General features: G+C 38.7%; 1 protein-coding gene across 3 annotated transcripts in view; it reads left to right on the plus strand.

The window, feature by feature from the left end:
• CDKL5 (cyclin dependent kinase like 5) overlaps positions 1 to 19,085 on the plus strand; it is a 64,561-nt gene that overhangs the window by 24,915 nt on the left and 20,561 nt on the right. For all 3 annotated transcript variants that reach the window (XM_083612265.1, XM_083612264.1, XM_083612266.1), the window contains exons 5-12: positions 1,203 to 1,339; positions 3,282 to 3,402; positions 3,853 to 3,912; positions 6,833 to 6,923; positions 11,795 to 11,984; positions 15,466 to 15,546; positions 16,331 to 16,482; positions 16,935 to 17,961. In XM_083612265.1, coding sequence (XP_083468391.1) covers positions 1,203 to 1,339; positions 3,282 to 3,402; positions 3,853 to 3,912; positions 6,833 to 6,923; positions 11,795 to 11,984; positions 15,466 to 15,546; positions 16,331 to 16,482; positions 16,935 to 17,961 — 1,859 coding nt within the window. The remainder of the gene's footprint in view (positions 1 to 1,202; positions 1,340 to 3,281; positions 3,403 to 3,852; positions 3,913 to 6,832; positions 6,924 to 11,794; positions 11,985 to 15,465; positions 15,547 to 16,330; positions 16,483 to 16,934; positions 17,962 to 19,085) is intronic.

The following is a 19,085-nucleotide window of genomic DNA, read 5'->3' on the forward strand; positions in this document are numbered from 1 at the left end:
GACTGATTCTTCAGAGTCAGAAAGGCATGGGTTGTTCACAGCAAGTGTTTAGGGCAAAACAAAATGTGTGGTTAATTGCATGATTGTGGTTTGTTGGCAGTAAACAAACCACAGATAAGCCATTGGGAAAGGTTTGGATGACCGAAAAACTTCAACCTATTTGAGAGCATGTTTCCTTGGAAGTAGTTTCCTCTAAGTTGAGTTTCACCCATCGCAAGCATGTTTAACAGTGTAGCTTAGGGCAAAATCCAGCAGTTACATATAATGATAGACTTCTCAATCACAGAGCATACTTGGGAGGGAGTGTTCTAGCAGAGAATGGTTATTTAGCCCTTCATGCTGTCTGCTTTCCCATCCCAAAAAAATTCTTCTCGCAACTAATTTTTATTTTATTAAATTAATTAATTAATTATTAATTATTAGTTTAAATAAACTAATTATTTTGTTAAATTTGTATACTGCCCTTCATGAAGATCTCAGGGTGGGTGGCAACATAAAAATACAAAATGGGAACACAAACTGCATAATAAAATAAAACAAAGCAATAACCCTCCCCCCAACACATTTGGAAGGATATAGAGTTTTAATTAGCCAAAGGCCTGGATAAAGAGGAATGTTGTCTTCTGGTACCTAAAAGTGTATGATGGAACTAGCTGAGATGGACCTACATGGGGGTTTGTTCCATCTTGCCTGCCATTCCTGTTCCTCTAGTTTCAAACCCAGTTCTTGCTCCCACGTTATTTTAAGACCTTTTGTACCATTCACTTCTGATTTCAATAAACCACGGTACAGTATTGAAATTAAACTCTTAGTATCTTAGTGCTTCACAAAACTTTCAGACTCTGAAAGTTTATGTATTGCCACGTCTCTAATACCTTTTGAATGGAAAAAGGAGAGCTCTACCTCCACAGTAGACTTGGCTCTTGTATCTTTCTAGTTTTTCTTTAGTTTATCCTCCGAGATGCGAACATTGTCTATGTAAAAATCATAATACATTTCCTTAGCCCTAGTATAATAATAGTTTTTAAGAATATGCTTTCGTACTAACATTTATGGAGTATTTGTAATGTTATATGAATAGTGGATTGATAGTGCTAGACTTTCCTTGGTGTCAGAATTTTAATGTATTTCTTTCCATACAAGGAGGGTTTTTGTTTTGTTTTTTAAAGTTAGTTTTACCAACTTTCCTTTTTAACTTTTAGAAAATGAAGAGGTCAAAGAAACTACTTTACGAGAACTTAAAATGCTCCGTACTTTGAAACAGGAAAACATAGTCGAGCTGAAAGAAGCTTTCAGAAGAAGAGGAAAACTGTATTTGGTGTTTGAATATGTAGAAAAAGTAAGTTTTTTTTAAAAAAAGAATTTCAATTTAGTTCAGGTGTTCCTAAACCTGAAACTAAAAAAAGAAGTTATTTTTATCCATCAAAAATTGTTATAGTTTTTATTCTTGCAGAAATAATATTATGAACAGCTCCTACTTGCTTGATTACATTATTCCACAAAAGTAGATGCATCTCTAGCCAGAAGATAGCAAAATCAGTTGGGACTAGGAGGATTTAAAGTTGGACATGTGGGCTTGCAGGAAATAACCAAATTATAAGTGCATTCTTGAACAATAAATGAAGATATTCCTTTCTGAACAAGTAGTTCTTAAATTAAGCCACTATTCAAAAGTGGCAAAACTTCTTTTTCCAATCCTAACTAGTAGCTACTTCTACATTCAGTTATTTTTCTAGGAAATGTTTGTTTCTTAACCTGTAGTTTCACCACCTATACATAAGATGTGTTTTGCAAGAACAGCTAATATACAGTCTCCATGTGTACTCTGTATCCACGGGGCCTCTTTTAAAGGAGACACCCTGTATTTTTACTGTCTGTTGGAGACTGATCTTACCTATTTGACGTAACCAATGACAGACAATAGATATTAATTGACAGACACTTCCAGCATCTTGTAAGCCTTTTAGTAAGGAAAACTAGAAACCTCTGAGTAAAGTCTGGAGAACACAAGTTTGTAATATAAAATATAATTTGACTATATGGTGAATACCTAATAAATCCATATTCTAAATCCTTCATCAAAATCCTGAGAGGGACCACTTTCTGTTTGACTTTATCCTGCGCTCATTCCTTTCAGAAGGAGCATGTAGTCCAAGGCTCGCTCCTGATCACACCATGGGTCTAATCCTGGGGACCAAATAATAGTCCAGGGATGATTAATGTAATAGTACTTACTTCAAAGTAAGCATGCATGGGATCACAACTTTAACATGTGTATGGTTTTTACCGTTAACCAACATCCCAGAGCTGGTAACAAATTGTAATGTGGGGTATGATTTATAAAGTTACCCCAAGCAGTTTACTAATTAAAAACAAGGGTAAAACCATGCACAGCAATTTGAAGCAAGTATAAACAAGAGGAGGAACTAAAAACCCATTATCTACACAATTGCTTTCAAAAACCTGTTTAAGCAGACATAACAATGGAACAAAATAAAACTCTGTACTCGCTATAGAAAGCTGTGCAAAAGCACTTACAGCCAGGCATAGGCAAACTCGGCCCTCCAGATGCTTTGGAACTACAACTCACATCATCCCTAGCTAACAGGACCAGTGGTCAGGGATGATGGGAGTTGTAGTCCTAAAACATCTGGAGGGCCGAGTTTGCCTATGCCTGACTTCCAGCCGTTGCTTCAACCTCACCATTGATTTTGTTCTTGGATGGTCAGCTAGTGATCAGAATTACTTTTGCACAGCTTGGGCTGGTGTACCAGCAGTACACTTCAATGGAAAAAGTAGATCTGGTCACTGTATGTGTCTTGATTACATTCTGACTGTTGCATTGTGATACACTTTATGTAAGGCCGTCTCTGAAAATTGTAGCTGGTACAGAATACCAGTCTTTTCAGACCCAGCTTTAGAGAAGTTTCTGCTTTGTTCTGCCATACTGTAAATTCGTCCTTTTATACTATTTGTCTTTGTTTTAAGTTACAAGTCACTTAAATACTATTGCAAGTATTCTTGTTAAGTTTTGTGAAAGCAGAACCGATTTCTGTTGTCTTGTATCAGAACCAGAAGTCTTAACTAACTGCCATATTCTGGATTATTGTAAAAATTGAATGTGTGTAGACTTTTCTCTGAAATGAGGTTAGATTAACATATCTGTAATATTAATAAGTCATGATGTTGTTGCATAATTAGTTTTTTAAAACTTTGCAATTATGGTAGTAATCTAGATTAACTTTTTTTAGCCTCTAATACAATTATGCTTTAACTCATAGAATATGCTTGAATTGCTAGAAGAAATGCCAAATGGAGTTACACCTGAAAAAGTAAAAAGCTATATTTATCAACTAATAAAAGCAATTCATTGGTGTCATAAAAATGATATTGTTCATAGAGGTGAGTATATGAGAAATAAGAACACTTGTCAACGAACTTAGCTTTCCTCTAATGCATATTTTTGCCTCTCTTTACCTTGTGAACTTCATTACCCTGTCCTTGGGCACTGAGGTGTATTTTTTTAGGAGCCATCTTATTTTCTGGGACTGTATTCCCCCCGCCCCCATATGCCCCAAAATATGTAACAGTGAGTCTCCCAACCCTCTAGAGCAGATTTTGCCAGTGCATAAAGGACTGCAGGGAAGGGCGGGGGAGGAAGGTCTGTTGCAAAGTCTGTTGCATGAGCCGGCCAGCAGTATTTGATACAACCCCAAAAGTAGAATTTGTTAACATTTTTTTTTTTTTGTATTTCAAATAAATAGTGTGAAAAATAACTAATAAATCAATTAATAATGCAGAACAAGTGAAATGCTATGATGCTAATTTTTTCCTACGCATTTATTATTTCAGATATCAAGCCAGAGAATCTCTTAATAAGCCACAATGATATTTTGAAGTTGTGTGACTTTGGTAAGGATTTTCATTTTTTGAAGCACATTCTTATTTTAAAAGGGTGTCTTGTTTTTATGCTCTGTATATTATGACTTTTAATTTGTAATTTGAACTATGTTTTTCTTTGTTCTGCTTCATCTGAAAAACTTTTCTTTTTAACATGTTTTGTAGGATAATTAGTTTCTACAATAAAAACAAAAATGTTTTCTCTTTTGCTAGTAATAGTCCAGTTCTTTGAATGGTTTGCCAGTTAGCATTTCAGTGCAAAAACAGATGCATATACACTCATACGCACACATGCATTCACCCCACAGTCAAAGTTGGGACGTGAATGGCAGAAATTGTAGCTCCACCTGACTGGGACTCGACACCATTGAATTAAAGGAATTCTGAATAGATATAGGATTGTGGCCTAATTTTGTTGTGCTGATACAGAAGAATTACTTGAGCTGCCCTGAAATGCCTAAGTGTGTGAAGATACAGCTATGGCATTCTATCTAGTATTCAGAGACATAGTGTATATGATCTTGAAGGTAGTAGGTACCTTTTGTGACTAATAGCATTGGCAGTTTTAGTCTCCATGAATTGGTCTAATTATCTTTTAGAGCCATCTCCACCTCCTGTGGAAGTGAGTTCCATAGTTAAACTACCCACTGTATAGAGAATTACTTCCCTTTCTCTGTCCTGAAAATCCCACCATCCATTAGATGTTCCTGTGTTTTTAGTACAATGGTACCTCGGGTTACAAACACTTCGGATTACAGACTCCACTAACCTGGAAGTAGTACCTCGGGTTAAGAATGGTTTCAGGTTAAGAACGGACCTCCAGAACGAATTAAGTTCGTAACCAGAGGTACCACTGTATTATGAGAGAGAGAAAGAGAAACTGTTCTTTACCCACCACGCATGATCTTATATACCTCTACCATGCTCTCCTTAATTGCCTTTTCCTAAAGTAAAAAACCCCAAATGTTGTAACTTCCTCACAGGGGAGTTGCCTCAGACACTAAACATTTTGGTTGCTATTTTGAGAGCTCTGTCATATAAGTAATCCTGGACAGCTACAATAGCCAATAATTGTGGTATTCTTAGCCAAATACTCGTCAGTATTCTATTCATCATCAGACTCAGTATCATTGAATTTGAAAGCAAAATACATCAGTGTTTTTGAGCTTTTAGAACATTATGGCTGTAATCCTGTACCTGAGAATAAGCTCAGTTGATAACAGTGAGACTTACTTCAGAGTAGACTTGTATAGGACTGTTGTAAGTCTGTGTTTCTTAGCTTCTTTTGTAGAAGCAGTTTTCATTCTATGATTCAGGAACACCCCCCCCCCCTAAATTCTTTGGAAATTTACCAGTTTCGCAGTAAAAATGACAGATAGGCTTTTCTGAAAGATTCCTTACAGGTTTTTTTTTTTTTTTTTTTTGCCTGTAGGAAAGATTTTCTTTTTCCACTTAGTTTCTTACTATTATTTAAGAAAGAGTCCAAAGCTAACACATAAGTGCTTTTTAGAAGTGTTTGTCTGCTATGCCTTAAATATGCTGTGCTTTGTACTTATACAATGTGCAGTAGCTGCTTAGACATGTATTGTGCAGGTGCAATTTCTTGCTAGTAAAAATGTTGAGAGAAGAGTACTAAGCATAGACTAATTGTGACAGATGCACTTGGCTATTATACTATGGTGTTTCATGCTCTAGTACATCTGCTCTGTTTTGAGACTGTTTCCCTCCCACAAGATTAGGCTTACTCATTTGGGCAGTTATGTAGAAGTATGCAGGGTTTCACTTAGACTACTGAAATATCAAATGTGTTTGATCAGTATCAAATAGTTCAGTTGGAAATCCATATCAGAGAAGAAGTGGCCTCTAGCCCAATCCATAAACAAGAATTCATGGTAGGAATGCCCATTTTCTACAGCAGAAGCATATTAGGGCTAAAACTCACTATTCTGTAGGTTAGGCTTTTAAGAGTAGCAGCTCCCTTCCTAGGCAATAGTGATATACTTGCTACCAGCAGTAGAAACCTGATAGAACGAACATTCGTGTTCCTACTTAACTGGATGACCCACTTCATACATTCCATAGAAGCAACAAGAAATAAAGAAAGCCAAATGACTTTAGCTTCCTTTCCCCACACTTCCAGAAAGCAAGAGATGCATACTTGAATCCCAGTTTGCTGCCTCTCCCCTTCCACAGAAGGCCTGGAAAGTAGGCGGGGCGTGAACTACTAATTATATTTCTGTTTATGCTGCTTCTGGGTTAGCATAAAAATGCCTTCTCTGTGGATCTGTTTTTGTGGCACTTAATGTTACATTACTCTTCGTGGAATAACCTACAGGTTGACTTAACTGGAAAAAGAAGATCCTGTTGCACAAAAATTTGAAGACTGCTAATGTTGAATATAGGGACGCGGGTGGCGCTGTGGGTAAAACCTCAGCGCATAGGGCTTGCCGATCGCATGGTCGGCGGTTCGAATCCCCGCGGCGGGGTGAGCTCCCGTCTTTCGGTCCCAGCTCCTGCCCACCTAGCAGTTCGAAAGCACCCTTCCCTTAAGTGCAAGTAGATAAATAGGTACCGCTTTATAGCGGGAAGGTAAACGGCGTTTCCCTGTGCTGCGCTGGTGCCGGCTCGCCAGAGCAGCTTCGTCACGCTGGCCACGTGACCCGGAAGTGTCTCCTGACAGCGCTGGCCCCCGGCCTCTTAAGTGAGATGAGCGCACAACCCTAGAGTCGGACACGACTGGCCCGTACGGGCAGGGGTACCTTTACCTTTACCTTTAATGTTGAATAACTAGTGGCAAGGTGGCTTTTATGTGGAATGCAGTAAAACCGGCATGCAAATAGCTCATACATTTCTTTAAAAAGAGCATTTAACTTAAAATGCTAAAATAAATGTATGTTCACATTCAAGTCATTTTCAAATTACCTTGATACAGGCTTTGCACGGAATTTATCAGAAGGTAGCAATGCTAACTACACAGAATATGTGGCCACCAGGTGGTATCGTTCTCCTGAACTCTTGCTTGGGTAAGTAATCTATCTGTAGGTAGTGTACCATTTTGCAAATCTTATCCACTAACTAGCATTTGGTTGCTAAAGTTTTAACCTTCAATAAGGAGCATATTTAATTATTATTTTCGTTGCTTATTTCCATTGGCTAGTTTCATAATCAGCACTAAATTGAAGCCTAATTTAGTCATTTCATCGTTCTAAAAAAAAAAAGCAAAAATGTTTTTATAGGATTGGATTCTAATGAAATCTGTTAGCCTTACATGTTTTGGGCCACAGATGGTCAACTTCTGCAGCAACTAGACTGTATATTTTGGCATCCGTTTGGAGCCCATTCATTTGAGCATTCCATAGAGCCCAGGAATGTGTGTGTGAAGAGCCCTGCCCAGCAGATATTCATATGGCCTCCTGGTAGTCGAGCTTCTGATAACTCTGATTTATAGATTCAAAAACTGGGTCAGTTTTTCTCTCACTTTCTTGGTTTTTCTTTTATATACACATTCTCCAAGCATCTGGTCAGTTTGTGTGTCTTATTTCCTTACATGTTACCACATTATGTACCAATTACCAGCATCTGAACTTCCTGCATGCCTATCCTCTTTCACTCTGGGCAGCGCTGTGAGAGTCGCTATGAGACTGTCATTCACCATATGCAGTATTGTAGCTCAACCCTGGGGATTGTTCTGCCCCTCCCCATATTCTATTGTCTCTTACCTCTTGTCATTTCTTTAAGTCTTGGTCCATCCTAGATCTGACTTTAAATGTTTCTCTGCATTTTCTTTATTTATTTCATAAAATTTATACACTGCTTTGATTGTAAAAAACAAACAAACCTCAAAATGGTTTACAAAAAGATAAAACACTAAAATCAAGAAAAAAATCACAGCCATACTTTAAAACATACAAAAATTAAAATACTAAAAGAAATTAAAATGACCTCAACTCAATTCAGCTAGCTGCTGCTGTGGAAGGTAAATTTAACCCCTTTCTGCCTTGCTGCACAGTGAAGAGAAAATCTCTTCTCTGAAGTTGCCATTTCCATCAGGGAAGAAATTCCGCATTGGTGCCAATGTGGGTTTCCCCCTCTAAGCTTTCAAATGGGGATTTTCCTCAGGGCCACAGCAGAGGAGGAAATTGTCCTTTGATACCTGCAATCCCATTGTTCCCATTTTTATTTGCACATAAAAAGACCTGTTAAATTGAAAGGTGCATTTAACATCAGCCTGTGTTTCTGCTTAAAGGCTGTTCAACTCAAGAAAAAAATGGTCTAGGCAATAATTATTGTGAAGTGAATGATGAGTGGGGCCCAGAAAATCCCATTCTCTCCCCCCCCCATTAAAATTTCTAGGTAAGGTAATGCAGCTCTTGAATAAATTTTAAATTCATTTGAATACAATTTAAATGACACATATAGTATACGTATGCTGCAGTGTATATTAAGATACTTCAAATTTCACTATTTCTTGAGTTATGTGCTTCCAAAGTGTGGCTTTACTTTAATATGGATAAAGAAATAATTTTAGATGCTCCAGGTATAGCCCACACATCTTTCTCTCTTTGTGGTTATGATTATAATTAATATGGGTCATTTTTTGCACTTTAGCTGTTTTATATATATTTTTCTGAGTATTGAAAACATTAGAGTTTTGAATTCCTTATATGCTACAGTGCCATTTTAATAAGCCTGAAAGAGAGCAGGGAAACCTGACAAATAGCTAATTATACTACCAAATATTTTATGACTTTTTCCCATGGTAATAACCTATAATTTCCCTTGACTTACAAGAATTGTAAAGCTTTTACTAGCATGACTATGAAGAGCTTCCTCTCTCTTACATTCCTGTTCATTCTTAAGATAATTTGTATTTTAATTATTTTCAAATAGCTTTCATGGTTGCATTTTAGTTGTTGTATTTGTTTTGTGAGTTCACAGTATTATTGAAAACCTTTGTTACTGGGTAGTAATACAAACTTAATAATAAGAGATAGCTTATTCCACTGCTGTTTGAACAGAACGTCTGTTCAGATATTATCCTTAGAGGGGTGTTCTCGGGAGTTGCTTGCTGTAGCTTCAATTTTAACATTTCTATCAGCAGGAGTAACTTCTTGGCTTCGGTGCATGTTCTGATGCACTTTGCAGACTCTAGTGGGGACAGCAAAGCAAACCAAGACTAGTCCTGATTTGGCCTTTATACGCCAATATTTATGTGTGGTAAATGTGAAGAAAGCAACTGAAAATAAGCTTTCAGCAACAGGGGACTAGGGTACTGCAGTATAAGGGGAAAGAGGTATACCCATCAACTGTTGCTGTTGCTGTTGATGTAAATTTGGGATTTATTTTTTGCAAGGGGAAAGAGAGTGGTTATTTTTAAATGTTTTTTCCCATTGAAGTAGAAAGCAGCAGTTACTTGTCGTTGGTTATAAGGACAGAGGGACGACCAAGGTCAGATAAACATGGGCAGTGGAAGAACACTGTTGACATTTCAAACACATAATGTGAAAGTAAAATAGTTACAGGTAGCAGTAGTAGTTACAGACAGCCATGCCTTAAAACAGAATCATTCCAAGCACAGAGGAAACACTGGCCATGGATTGTTATACAGTATACTGGATTTTCACCTTTTGAAATATAGCAACCCTATTAATGTAAGCTCCTGCCAGGTAATCACATAGTTTGCTCAGATAAAACTCAAGTATTTTGTCTCTTGGCTGTTTCTCATTTATGAGATCTACATACTGTTTGCAATTCTGGCAGCAGTAAATTGAACATATGCACATGCATATTCAGTTTAAACATGAGTCTCTCTTGTATCATTTAAACAATATTTGCTAGGAAGACATTCTGGGCATTCAGGTTTTTATTGTGTGGAATGTACCCATGAGAGTACATTATGTTTTGGTCTTGCTTGCAAGCTTCCCTTGTGCATCTAGTTGGCCACTGTGAGAACAGAATGCTGAACTAGATGGACGAGTGGCCTGATTCAGTAAGGATGTTATTATGTTTTTATTACCCAGTGCTTTTTTCTGGGGGTACACAGGGGTATGCATACCCCTAAACATTTTGTGAATCTTTGTATTTTTTTCATTTACTGTATTTATTTTTCCCAATTTGAACTATAAAATGGTGATTTTCTTGCATCAAAATGAGAGTACCCCTAAACATTATTATTTTTTTAGAAAAAAGCACAGTTATTACCCATAGAAAATGGAAGGAGAGACCAGAAAGGCTTTCCTCAGCCACCTTGATTCTCCTAAAAACACCATCTTACTTTATCCTAAAAACATTATCTTACTTTCCGGATATGTAAGGCTTGATGGAGTACCTTTCTGCTAAGGTTGCTGCTTATGGTTAAGAAACTGGAAGTATAGAGTAGGAATAAATGGACAGTTCTCCCAGTATATGAATGTAGAAAGTAGAGTCCCGCAGGGATCAGTTCTGGGACCTGTGCTTTTTAACTTGTTCATTAGGAGTTAGGAGTGCGTTGTGAGGTTGTGAAGTTTGGTGATGATACCAAATTGCTCGAGGTAGTTAAAACGAAAAGAGTGTGAGAAGCGCCAAAAGAATATCTCCAAACTGGGAGATTGGAAATAAATGAATGGGAGATAAGATGAAAAATGCAATCTGGTGTGAGTTTGTGGATTGAAACAAAAAACACCAGATCTCACATACATGCTAATGAAGTCTGAATTGACAGAGACTGGCTAGAAAAATGGACCTTAGAGTCATTGTCAATGAAGATACCGCTTCTGCGGTAGTAACAACAGCTGTCACACCCTTCTTGGAGGCCAGATCTGCTGCCTCCTTAGCAGCAGCACCCCAAGCCACATCTACAGAGGCCTTTTGGTGAATAGGCGGCGCTGCTGGTCTCCTCCCAGCCTTGTTCCCAATGAAGATTTTTATTTTCCCCTTGTTACTGATGTGTTCCCGATGCAGATCTTCACTCACCCCTTCTTCTTTGGCGGGGGTTGTGTGTGGGCTATTTTGTGGTTAGCCTCAGGTGCCAAAATGCCTTTGCCTGCCTGGCCCTGATGCCTCTGAATACAGTCATACCTCGGGATGAATACGCTTCAGGTTGAGCGTTTTTGGGTTGCGCTCCGCGGCGACCCGGAAGTAATGGAACGCGTTACTTCCAGGTTTCGCCACTCGTGCATGCGCAGATGCTCAAAATGACATCATGCGCGGAAGCGGCGTTCGCATCCAGAGGTACCACTGTACTCATGGCTGGGAATCATAAGTTGGGAGAGTGCTGTTGCATTCTGGTCCTGCTAGCAGGCTTAAAGAGATCTGATTGGCCACTGTGGAAACAGAATGCTGGGCGAGATGGGTCTTTGGTCTAATCAATTAGGGTTCTTAAAATGAAATGTTAGATTTTTTAAAAAAAATAATTTTAATTTTTAATACATTTTTGAAGAGTTTATTGCTGTTTAAAATATCATTTTGGGTTCTTTTAGCTTAATTAATGGAATAGATGTGACTAACATCCTGACCTACATGTTCAGTGTACCAAAGACATTTTGTTCAGTTCAGCTGTAAGATCAACAAGAGCATTAGTAATTCTGATTTGGGGGGGGGGGAATATTTTTTTGAGTGAATTCCTATAAAAAGGCTGGCAGGTTTTGCCAAATTCAAAACCAGTTTTTCGATGGAAGCATGTACAATTACTATATTTTCCTCTGTATATTACCTTAACTATTGGTGCTCTAAGGAAAAGCCAATGAAAGGTGGGGGAGTGAGCAGAGAGCTTTTTTCTCTAAAGGATGAGAGACCCCTGATGCTGAATTTCTTCCTAGATACAATACAGGGGGAAACCCTAAAACATTGATTTGTTAAATTTAATATTTGTATTAGTGTGCAAAGTAGCAATAACATCCGTGTGTTTTCTTTTCAGAGCCCCATATGGCAAGTCTGTAGATATGTGGTCAGTAGGCTGTATTCTTGGGGAACTTAGTGACGGACAGCCCTTGTTTCCTGGCGAAAGTGAAATTGACCAACTTTTTACAATTCAGAAGGTGCTAGGACCACTCCCTGCAGAGCAAATGAAGCTTTTCTACAGCAATCCCCGTTTCCATGGGCTGCGGGTAATGCTTAAATTAAGTTTTTCATCCATGTTTCCAGCTGGTGAATTGTTTGGACAATAGTGTGTACCAAAATAATTGTCCTGTTCAATAAATATTTTTGTAATGAGGTAGATATTTATAAATGTTTTTCCACTTCTGTTTTTCACTACTAACACAAGTGTGTAATTATGATTCATTAACATAGGTCCCTATGCACAAGGTCTAGTTGGTGGTGGGGGAAGAGAGATTTCCTAGTATTCTGTTCACAGCAAATTTGAAATTTACAGATTGGAAGGATAGGTAGTCCATACTATATAGTGAATTAAATATGTATATTTCACAGATAAAATATGTATGTTTCACGTTTAAAATAATTAATTTAACATAAATAAATGATATTTATTTCAATATTTTTTTAAAAATGGATAAATATTGCTTGTTCTACAGTGTGTAAGAGTTTCCGTAAGTGTCAACACAGCAAGTCAAAACAAATTTTAACCTGTTAGCCTCTGTTAGCAGATTAGAAAGAACATAACTTTTGAGCAGGACAGGACAGGTGCCATTGGCAAAAGTCAACTTACCAAGGGTTCTTTCTGGAGATTAATAACAAGAGATGGCAGCATAAGCAGTGTTTTATCTTTGGCTGGGGGCAATCACTCCTTTACAAAAAGCCCATTATATTTATGATGTTTAGGGAAGTTTTTAATGTTTGACATTTTATTGCGCTCTGTTGGGAGCCGCCCAGAGTAGAAACCCAGCCAGATGTGCGGAGTATAAAAAATAAATTGTTATTATTATTAATTTATATTTGATGCAGCTTGTTTTACCATCTTCCATATAATAAAAAGTTCCATCCTCAGAAAGATTTTATCTGGACAACCAGAAGAGCCCATCTGTTGGGGAAATCTTTTAAGATATTCTAAGACTTCACTGCATATTTAAAATGTTAAAATAATCTGCAGTAGCATAGCAACTTGGGTCTGCTCTGAGTATGACTAATGTTGAACATCACCCTCTTAGTTAGGCAACTTGTAAAATTAATTGCAATTAAGTAGATAATAAGTTGCAGTAGTTCCTGTAATTTAAATGAAGAGTGCAGTAAGAGATCAAGCTCTTCACCCTTTGAAGTTTTGTGAAACACTGCTATTTGAGATATATGATGACTCCCTTTCCAGTATGTCTTCTTACAACAGCTCTCCTTCAGTTTTTAACATTATTAATCAAGGGAGACAAGCAGTCTGGAATGTTGTATGCTAGTGCTGAAAAGTTATGTAATTAAAGCTATACTTGGGAAGAACTCTCACTATTAAGCTCTCAAACCATTTATATGACCTACTTTTGGATCCAGCAGTTTGCCAAAGGATATTGTATATGCAAGACATCTTCCAGAGCAAGAAAATTAGCAGTTTGTAAACTCTGGTGGATTAAATTCTAGACAGAACCAAATATAATATCTGCTAGGAGCTGCCCTCCCCCCGCTTTCATTGCTCCCTACCCCTGCCCTCCTCCCCACCCCTCACCTAAACCCCCATCCCCTCACTGCTCCTTCAGCACCCCCAACCAACGCCCCACATCCCCTTTAAATTTCTACTCCCACCTACCCGCTGCCCCACCTACTCCCTCACCCTGCTTACCTTCTACACTGCCATCTTGCTGCCAGCGTCCATCCCCTAAGAGCTCCCCCCTCTGAATCCCCTCATAGCTCACTCCAGTCCCAAGATCCCACTTCTGCCACATCTTACAGAGGAGAGGCAAACAAACAAGCAAGCAGGAGAAGGTGTTTCATCTCATGCTACCACCAACAGAAGGAAGCATATATTTAATATTGCACACTTCCTTCTGGTAGCGATGGTCGAAGGGGAGAAAGACACTCCTTGGCAGCGGCAGCCATGACAACAACAAGAAGCAAATGAAGGCCTTCTTGGGCTGCCTGCTCACTCGCTCTTCTGGACCACCTACTCTGAATCACTTGCTCAGCTGGACCACCTGTTCACTCAGACCCCGGACTTCCTTTGCCCTCTTGTGCATGCCTTTTAGTGAGCGGGCACACAGGTGGCAATGACAGCAATAACAACGCCTGCCTGAACTTCCAGTTGGCCCACTTATTTGCCTACTCTGCTGGCTTGCTCACTTGCACTTCCCACTGTTGTCATGCTGCAATTCACTTGGCCGCCTAGTGGTGGCCACACAAACTTGCAGCATGATGCCTTTTTTCTTACAAAAATATTATATAGAAAGCAATGTACATGTGGAAGCTTACCATTGACATATTGTCTTTGTTCAGTTCTTGACAAAAAATAAAACTGTAAATAGTGCCCTGAAACTTTACAACCTTTAGTGGAATATTTTACCTATGTCCAAACTGCATTTTATAGCATTTTGTGGTTGACTACGTAGCTACTGTGTGATTTTTAAAGAGCTACACTACACTACACTACACTGGCGTGGCCAGATGATCTGGTGCTAAATTCCACTGCCCTAGAACTGCCGCAGTGCCTCTGCAGCACAAGAGTGTTACACATAACCCCTTTTCAGTTCCCTGTGTGACGTGATGATGCCATTAGCCTTCCTGCACCATCTGAAGTGCTGTCAAATTGCTGCAACCTAATGCTGGCAAGGAAGTATAGCAAGCTCTTTCGCGCTTAGTTCTAACAGCAAGTGGACATGACTATTCAACTATGCTATGCTTGAACTGAAAAACATCATCCGGCCCTTGACATATATGTAATAATAATATAATAATAATAATTTATTATTTATACCCCGCCCATCTGGCTGGGCTTCCCCAGCCACTCTGGGCGGCTTCCAAAAAAATATTAAAATACTGTAATACATCAAACATGTAGAAGTTTCCTTTTCACATCTGTATTTCAGTTATTCACATTTAATTAAACACATCTGTAGATAAAGGATACTTTGAAACTAATTCTAATTTCATTAGTTTAGACCTTTCTTTAAACCAGTCTCTCATAATTACGTCTTTGGAAATCTGTATTTTAGGAGGGCACCAAGGCATGGCATGGGAGTTCATGGCCTGCATTTCTCAATATTGCTTATGTTGATTGCAGCTTGGATGGAATGTAGCAGTTGCTTCGGGGGGGGGGGAGCGTGGAGGCAGTCTTATGGTACCTGTATATCTTTTCACACTTTTGCAGTTTTGGGGGAATTTTAATTGGAAAAAAATAGGGGCACTAACCCATCTTTTCCTTCCCCTCTAGCACAATAGTCCTGGTCTGACTTCCTCCCTTTTCTATTCCTCCCTGTCTGCACAAGTGCTATTAATCTTTTTCAAATCATAGAGTGCATTTAGTATGACCTTAATAAGGTGATTATCTTTGTGTTTTTCTAATGTGCGTGATTATTTCAAGAGGCCAACCTGTATTTAAGCTATCTATGCTATTGTATGTTGTCCCGGGTATTTTAGGCAGCATATACCACAAACAGTGTTTTGATGACTTTTGTAAATGTGCCTTCCTAATGTATGGAAATTATTTTTATACAGTTTCCTGCAGTTAACCATCCACAGTCTTTGGAAAGGAGATATTTAGGAATCTTAAGTGGTGTTTTACTTGACCTTATGAAGGTAAGAATATTGTTATTCTATGTATTATTGTTTCTATGTTCGACTGCTGTTCTGATGTTAGTAGTAAATCTGTGTGATGCTGATTTCTTTTTCAAATCAGCTTCAAATATTTGAAACGGTACCAGGGATACTTCAGGGGAATTATGCTTTTTTCTGAGTATTACTCTATTTTTTAAAAATAGAAAATTGTATTTTTCATTCATTATTTTTGTCTGTGAAAGCAGTGTAATTCTACTATTTACCACAATGTAGACCTCTTTTCAGGTGATACAAAAAACTGAATTTAGTCCACATTCATAGAAATAATGTGTTAACACGTTAGCAATAGAGATAATGGTGTTTATTTCAGTAAGTGCCTACTCCAGCTTATTAAAATAAATGAATAACCAGAGGAACAAAATGGTTTTGTGAAACTTAAGTTTTTTAGGAGCCAAATAGAAAATAAAATCTATTTCCTACCTTCTGCAGCAACCCAACTGCTTGTTATCAGGCCCAAATGTTATCGGTTCCAGTGGCTACTGGGCCCCAGGGTTATTCATACTGAATACATCTACATCAGTTTGTAGTGTGAGTTTGTAGCGTGAGTTTTTCACAATACGTATAGTACTTAGAGTCAGTGTTTTAAGATAGAAGAAAAATAGGCAAATAGTTTAAAATAGTTTTCAGTTGCACAAAATATTTCTTAGAAATTGCAGTGTTTAAATATTAATTGGCCAAATACTTTTTGCTTCCAAATGGTATACAATTCAGCTTTATTACTTAAACCCGAATTTCTGTTCAAAAGAACTTACTGAAACTGGATCCAGCTGACAGATACTTAACAGAGCAGTGTCTGAACCACCCAGCATTTCAAACTCAGAGGCTCTTGGATCGTTCACCTTCACGGTCAACTAAAAGAAAACCTTACCATGGAGATAGTAACACCTTATCCAACAGGTAAGTGCAAACCATCTCTTGCCACCGGGATATTGGGATATTGATGCCCTAGCAATTCACATGTCCACTGGACTTAATGGAAACTGTTGCCTATTAACTGGGCACAGTGACTCATGTGAAGAGTACCTTCTGTGTTGATGACAGTTGCTGTGCCATTTGTGTTTTTGAGCCTCCTACACCTGAGTCATATCAGGAGTGAACAAAGTACTCTTCATTGCTTCTTTGTTCATTTTGATTCTGTGCATCTTTTACTTTTAAAAACTTGATCTTGTGGGTTCTCCTTTAATTGTTCTAACTTACTAGGCACTTGGAACAAACAAGTTAGCCATCTCAGTGCCAACAGTCTCCAGTCCATCCTGTATGTAAGCAAATCTTAAACACCAAGTTTACTGAAGCAACTGGTGTTTAAAGGTAGAAATTAACATGTGTTTTCTCTGTGTTTTATAATATAGAACTCAAGCTAGCAAAAGTACTGCTGTACAGTCTCATCACAGATCAAACAGCAAAGATATACAGAATATAGGAGTTGGATTGCAGAGAGAAGAAGTTCTTCCATCAAATGAAAGCTTTCTAAATGGAAATATGCCTGTTGCTTCACATAGCCCAATGCTTTCAAAAAAGCCAACTAACGCTCCTGGATCTGGAAGCAAGGATCTAGCTAATAACAACATCCCACACCTCCTCAGTCCAAAAGAAGCAAAAACAAAAACTGAGTTTGATTTTAATTCAGATCCCAAAGCATCTGATGGTCCAGGTACAAAATACTTGAAGTCAAATTCCAGATCTCAGCACAACCGTCACTCATTTATGGAGAGTTCTCAGAGCAAAACTGGCACGCTGCAACCAGGCGAAAGGCATAGCCGTCACAGTTACATTGATACTATTCCTCAGTCTTCAAAGAGTCCCTCATATCGAACAAAGTCAAAAAGTCATGGGGCTCTGACAGATTCCAAATCTGTGGGTAATCTTTCTGAGGCCAGGGTTCAAGTTGCAGAACCAAACAACAGTCGGTATTTTCCATCCAGCTGCTTGGACTTGAACTCTCCTACCACACCAACACCTCCACGCCATGCTGACAACAGGACTTTGCTGAGTCCTTCTGCAAGAAATAACAGAAGTGACGGTACGCTTGAATCGCGAAGACCATCTACAAGACATTCCAAAACTATGGAGGAGCTGAAATTGCCAGATCACATGGATGGAAGCCATTCACACTCTTTATCTGCTCCCCATGAATCTTTTTCTTACGGTTTAGGTTATACAAGTCCCTTTTCTTCACAGCAGCGCCCTCATAGACATTCTATGTATGTGAGCCGGGACAGAGTGAGGACCAAGGGCTCAGAGGGTGGCTTAAGCATAGGGCAAGGGATGGCAGCCAGAGCAAACAGCCTGCAACTATTATCTCCACAGGTGCAGCATAAGTCACTCACAAGATCTGTTGGCTCCTCCCGTGAAGACTGTACAGAAGATACCAGTAGGGTTAGTTTGAATTTTGACTGTTGGAGAGACTCCTCTTCCCCATTTTGTATGTCTGTCATGAGTGAGCATATAACTAAATTGTTAAATGTAGGAATTACTTTTACCCCACCCTGGGAGCCCCCACTTTGATATCCATTTAGAACTTTTACTTTATTATAAAAATAGGTGAAACCTGTTGTGTGAACATAAATGCTTGAAATTATTTATTACATTTATACCCCAGCCTTCTTCCAAGGAGCTCAAGGTGATGTGCATTGTTCTCCATAGCCTTCACAATCCTGAATGTTGCATGTGTCATAAGGCTATTACTTTGTGTTGATAATAGTTTTACCCAGATTTTTGAATCCATTTTCTTAAGAATAGTTTTGAACAGTAGTAGATCTTGGGATAAGTACAGGCAGATTTTAGATATGAGAAATTCAAAGAAATTATGGGTATTTCTTCACCTTTCCTTCGAAGAGCAAACAACTAGGCTACGCCTAGCATAGGTTAAAACAGCCCATGTAAACTTTGCCATATGTCAGACATGGGGAACCTATGGCCCAACAAGGGTCCTAATTTGGCCTACAAGGCTGTTTTTCAGGTGTGGTCACAACTCCAAAGGAACAGTCGGGAAAGTTAGTGCACTCATTGTACATCTGCAAGCAAGGCTTGCATTTCAGCAGCCTTTAATTTTTTTGTCGTATACAAACTGACTGGGAAGAGCTCCACTTGAATTCAAGCCAGGGATGCAAAAGATCTTCCAAGCTGTGCCTGCAAAGGAAAAAAATTAAATAATTGGGTGTGCTCTTGATTCTTTCCATTGAAGTTTAGTCACTTGATGTCATGGTGACATCAGGCGACTGACAGGTCAAAGTGGCCAATGGGGTAGGGGAGCTGAGGATTCTACTTACTGGCCAGGTTCCGTTCCTCACTCCTGCCATTGGCACTTGTACTTAAAGAAAGGATAGAACTTCCACAGGTTTTTAAAAATGAGAGACAAACAGCAGGGAAGAGCACTTGGAAACAGGATCACTAGCTGATACCTTGGTATTATCTAGCAGGGATGCTCTTACATAGTCATTGGTCTGGGAGTTGCAATATGCTGGAGAGGTAGCACGAAGAGGAGAAAACAGGAAGTAAGG

Source organism: Podarcis filfolensis, assembly GCF_964270895.1.
Source record: "Podarcis filfolensis genome assembly, chromosome: 4".
NCBI lineage: Eukaryota > Metazoa > Chordata > Lepidosauria > Squamata > Lacertidae > Podarcis > Podarcis filfolensis.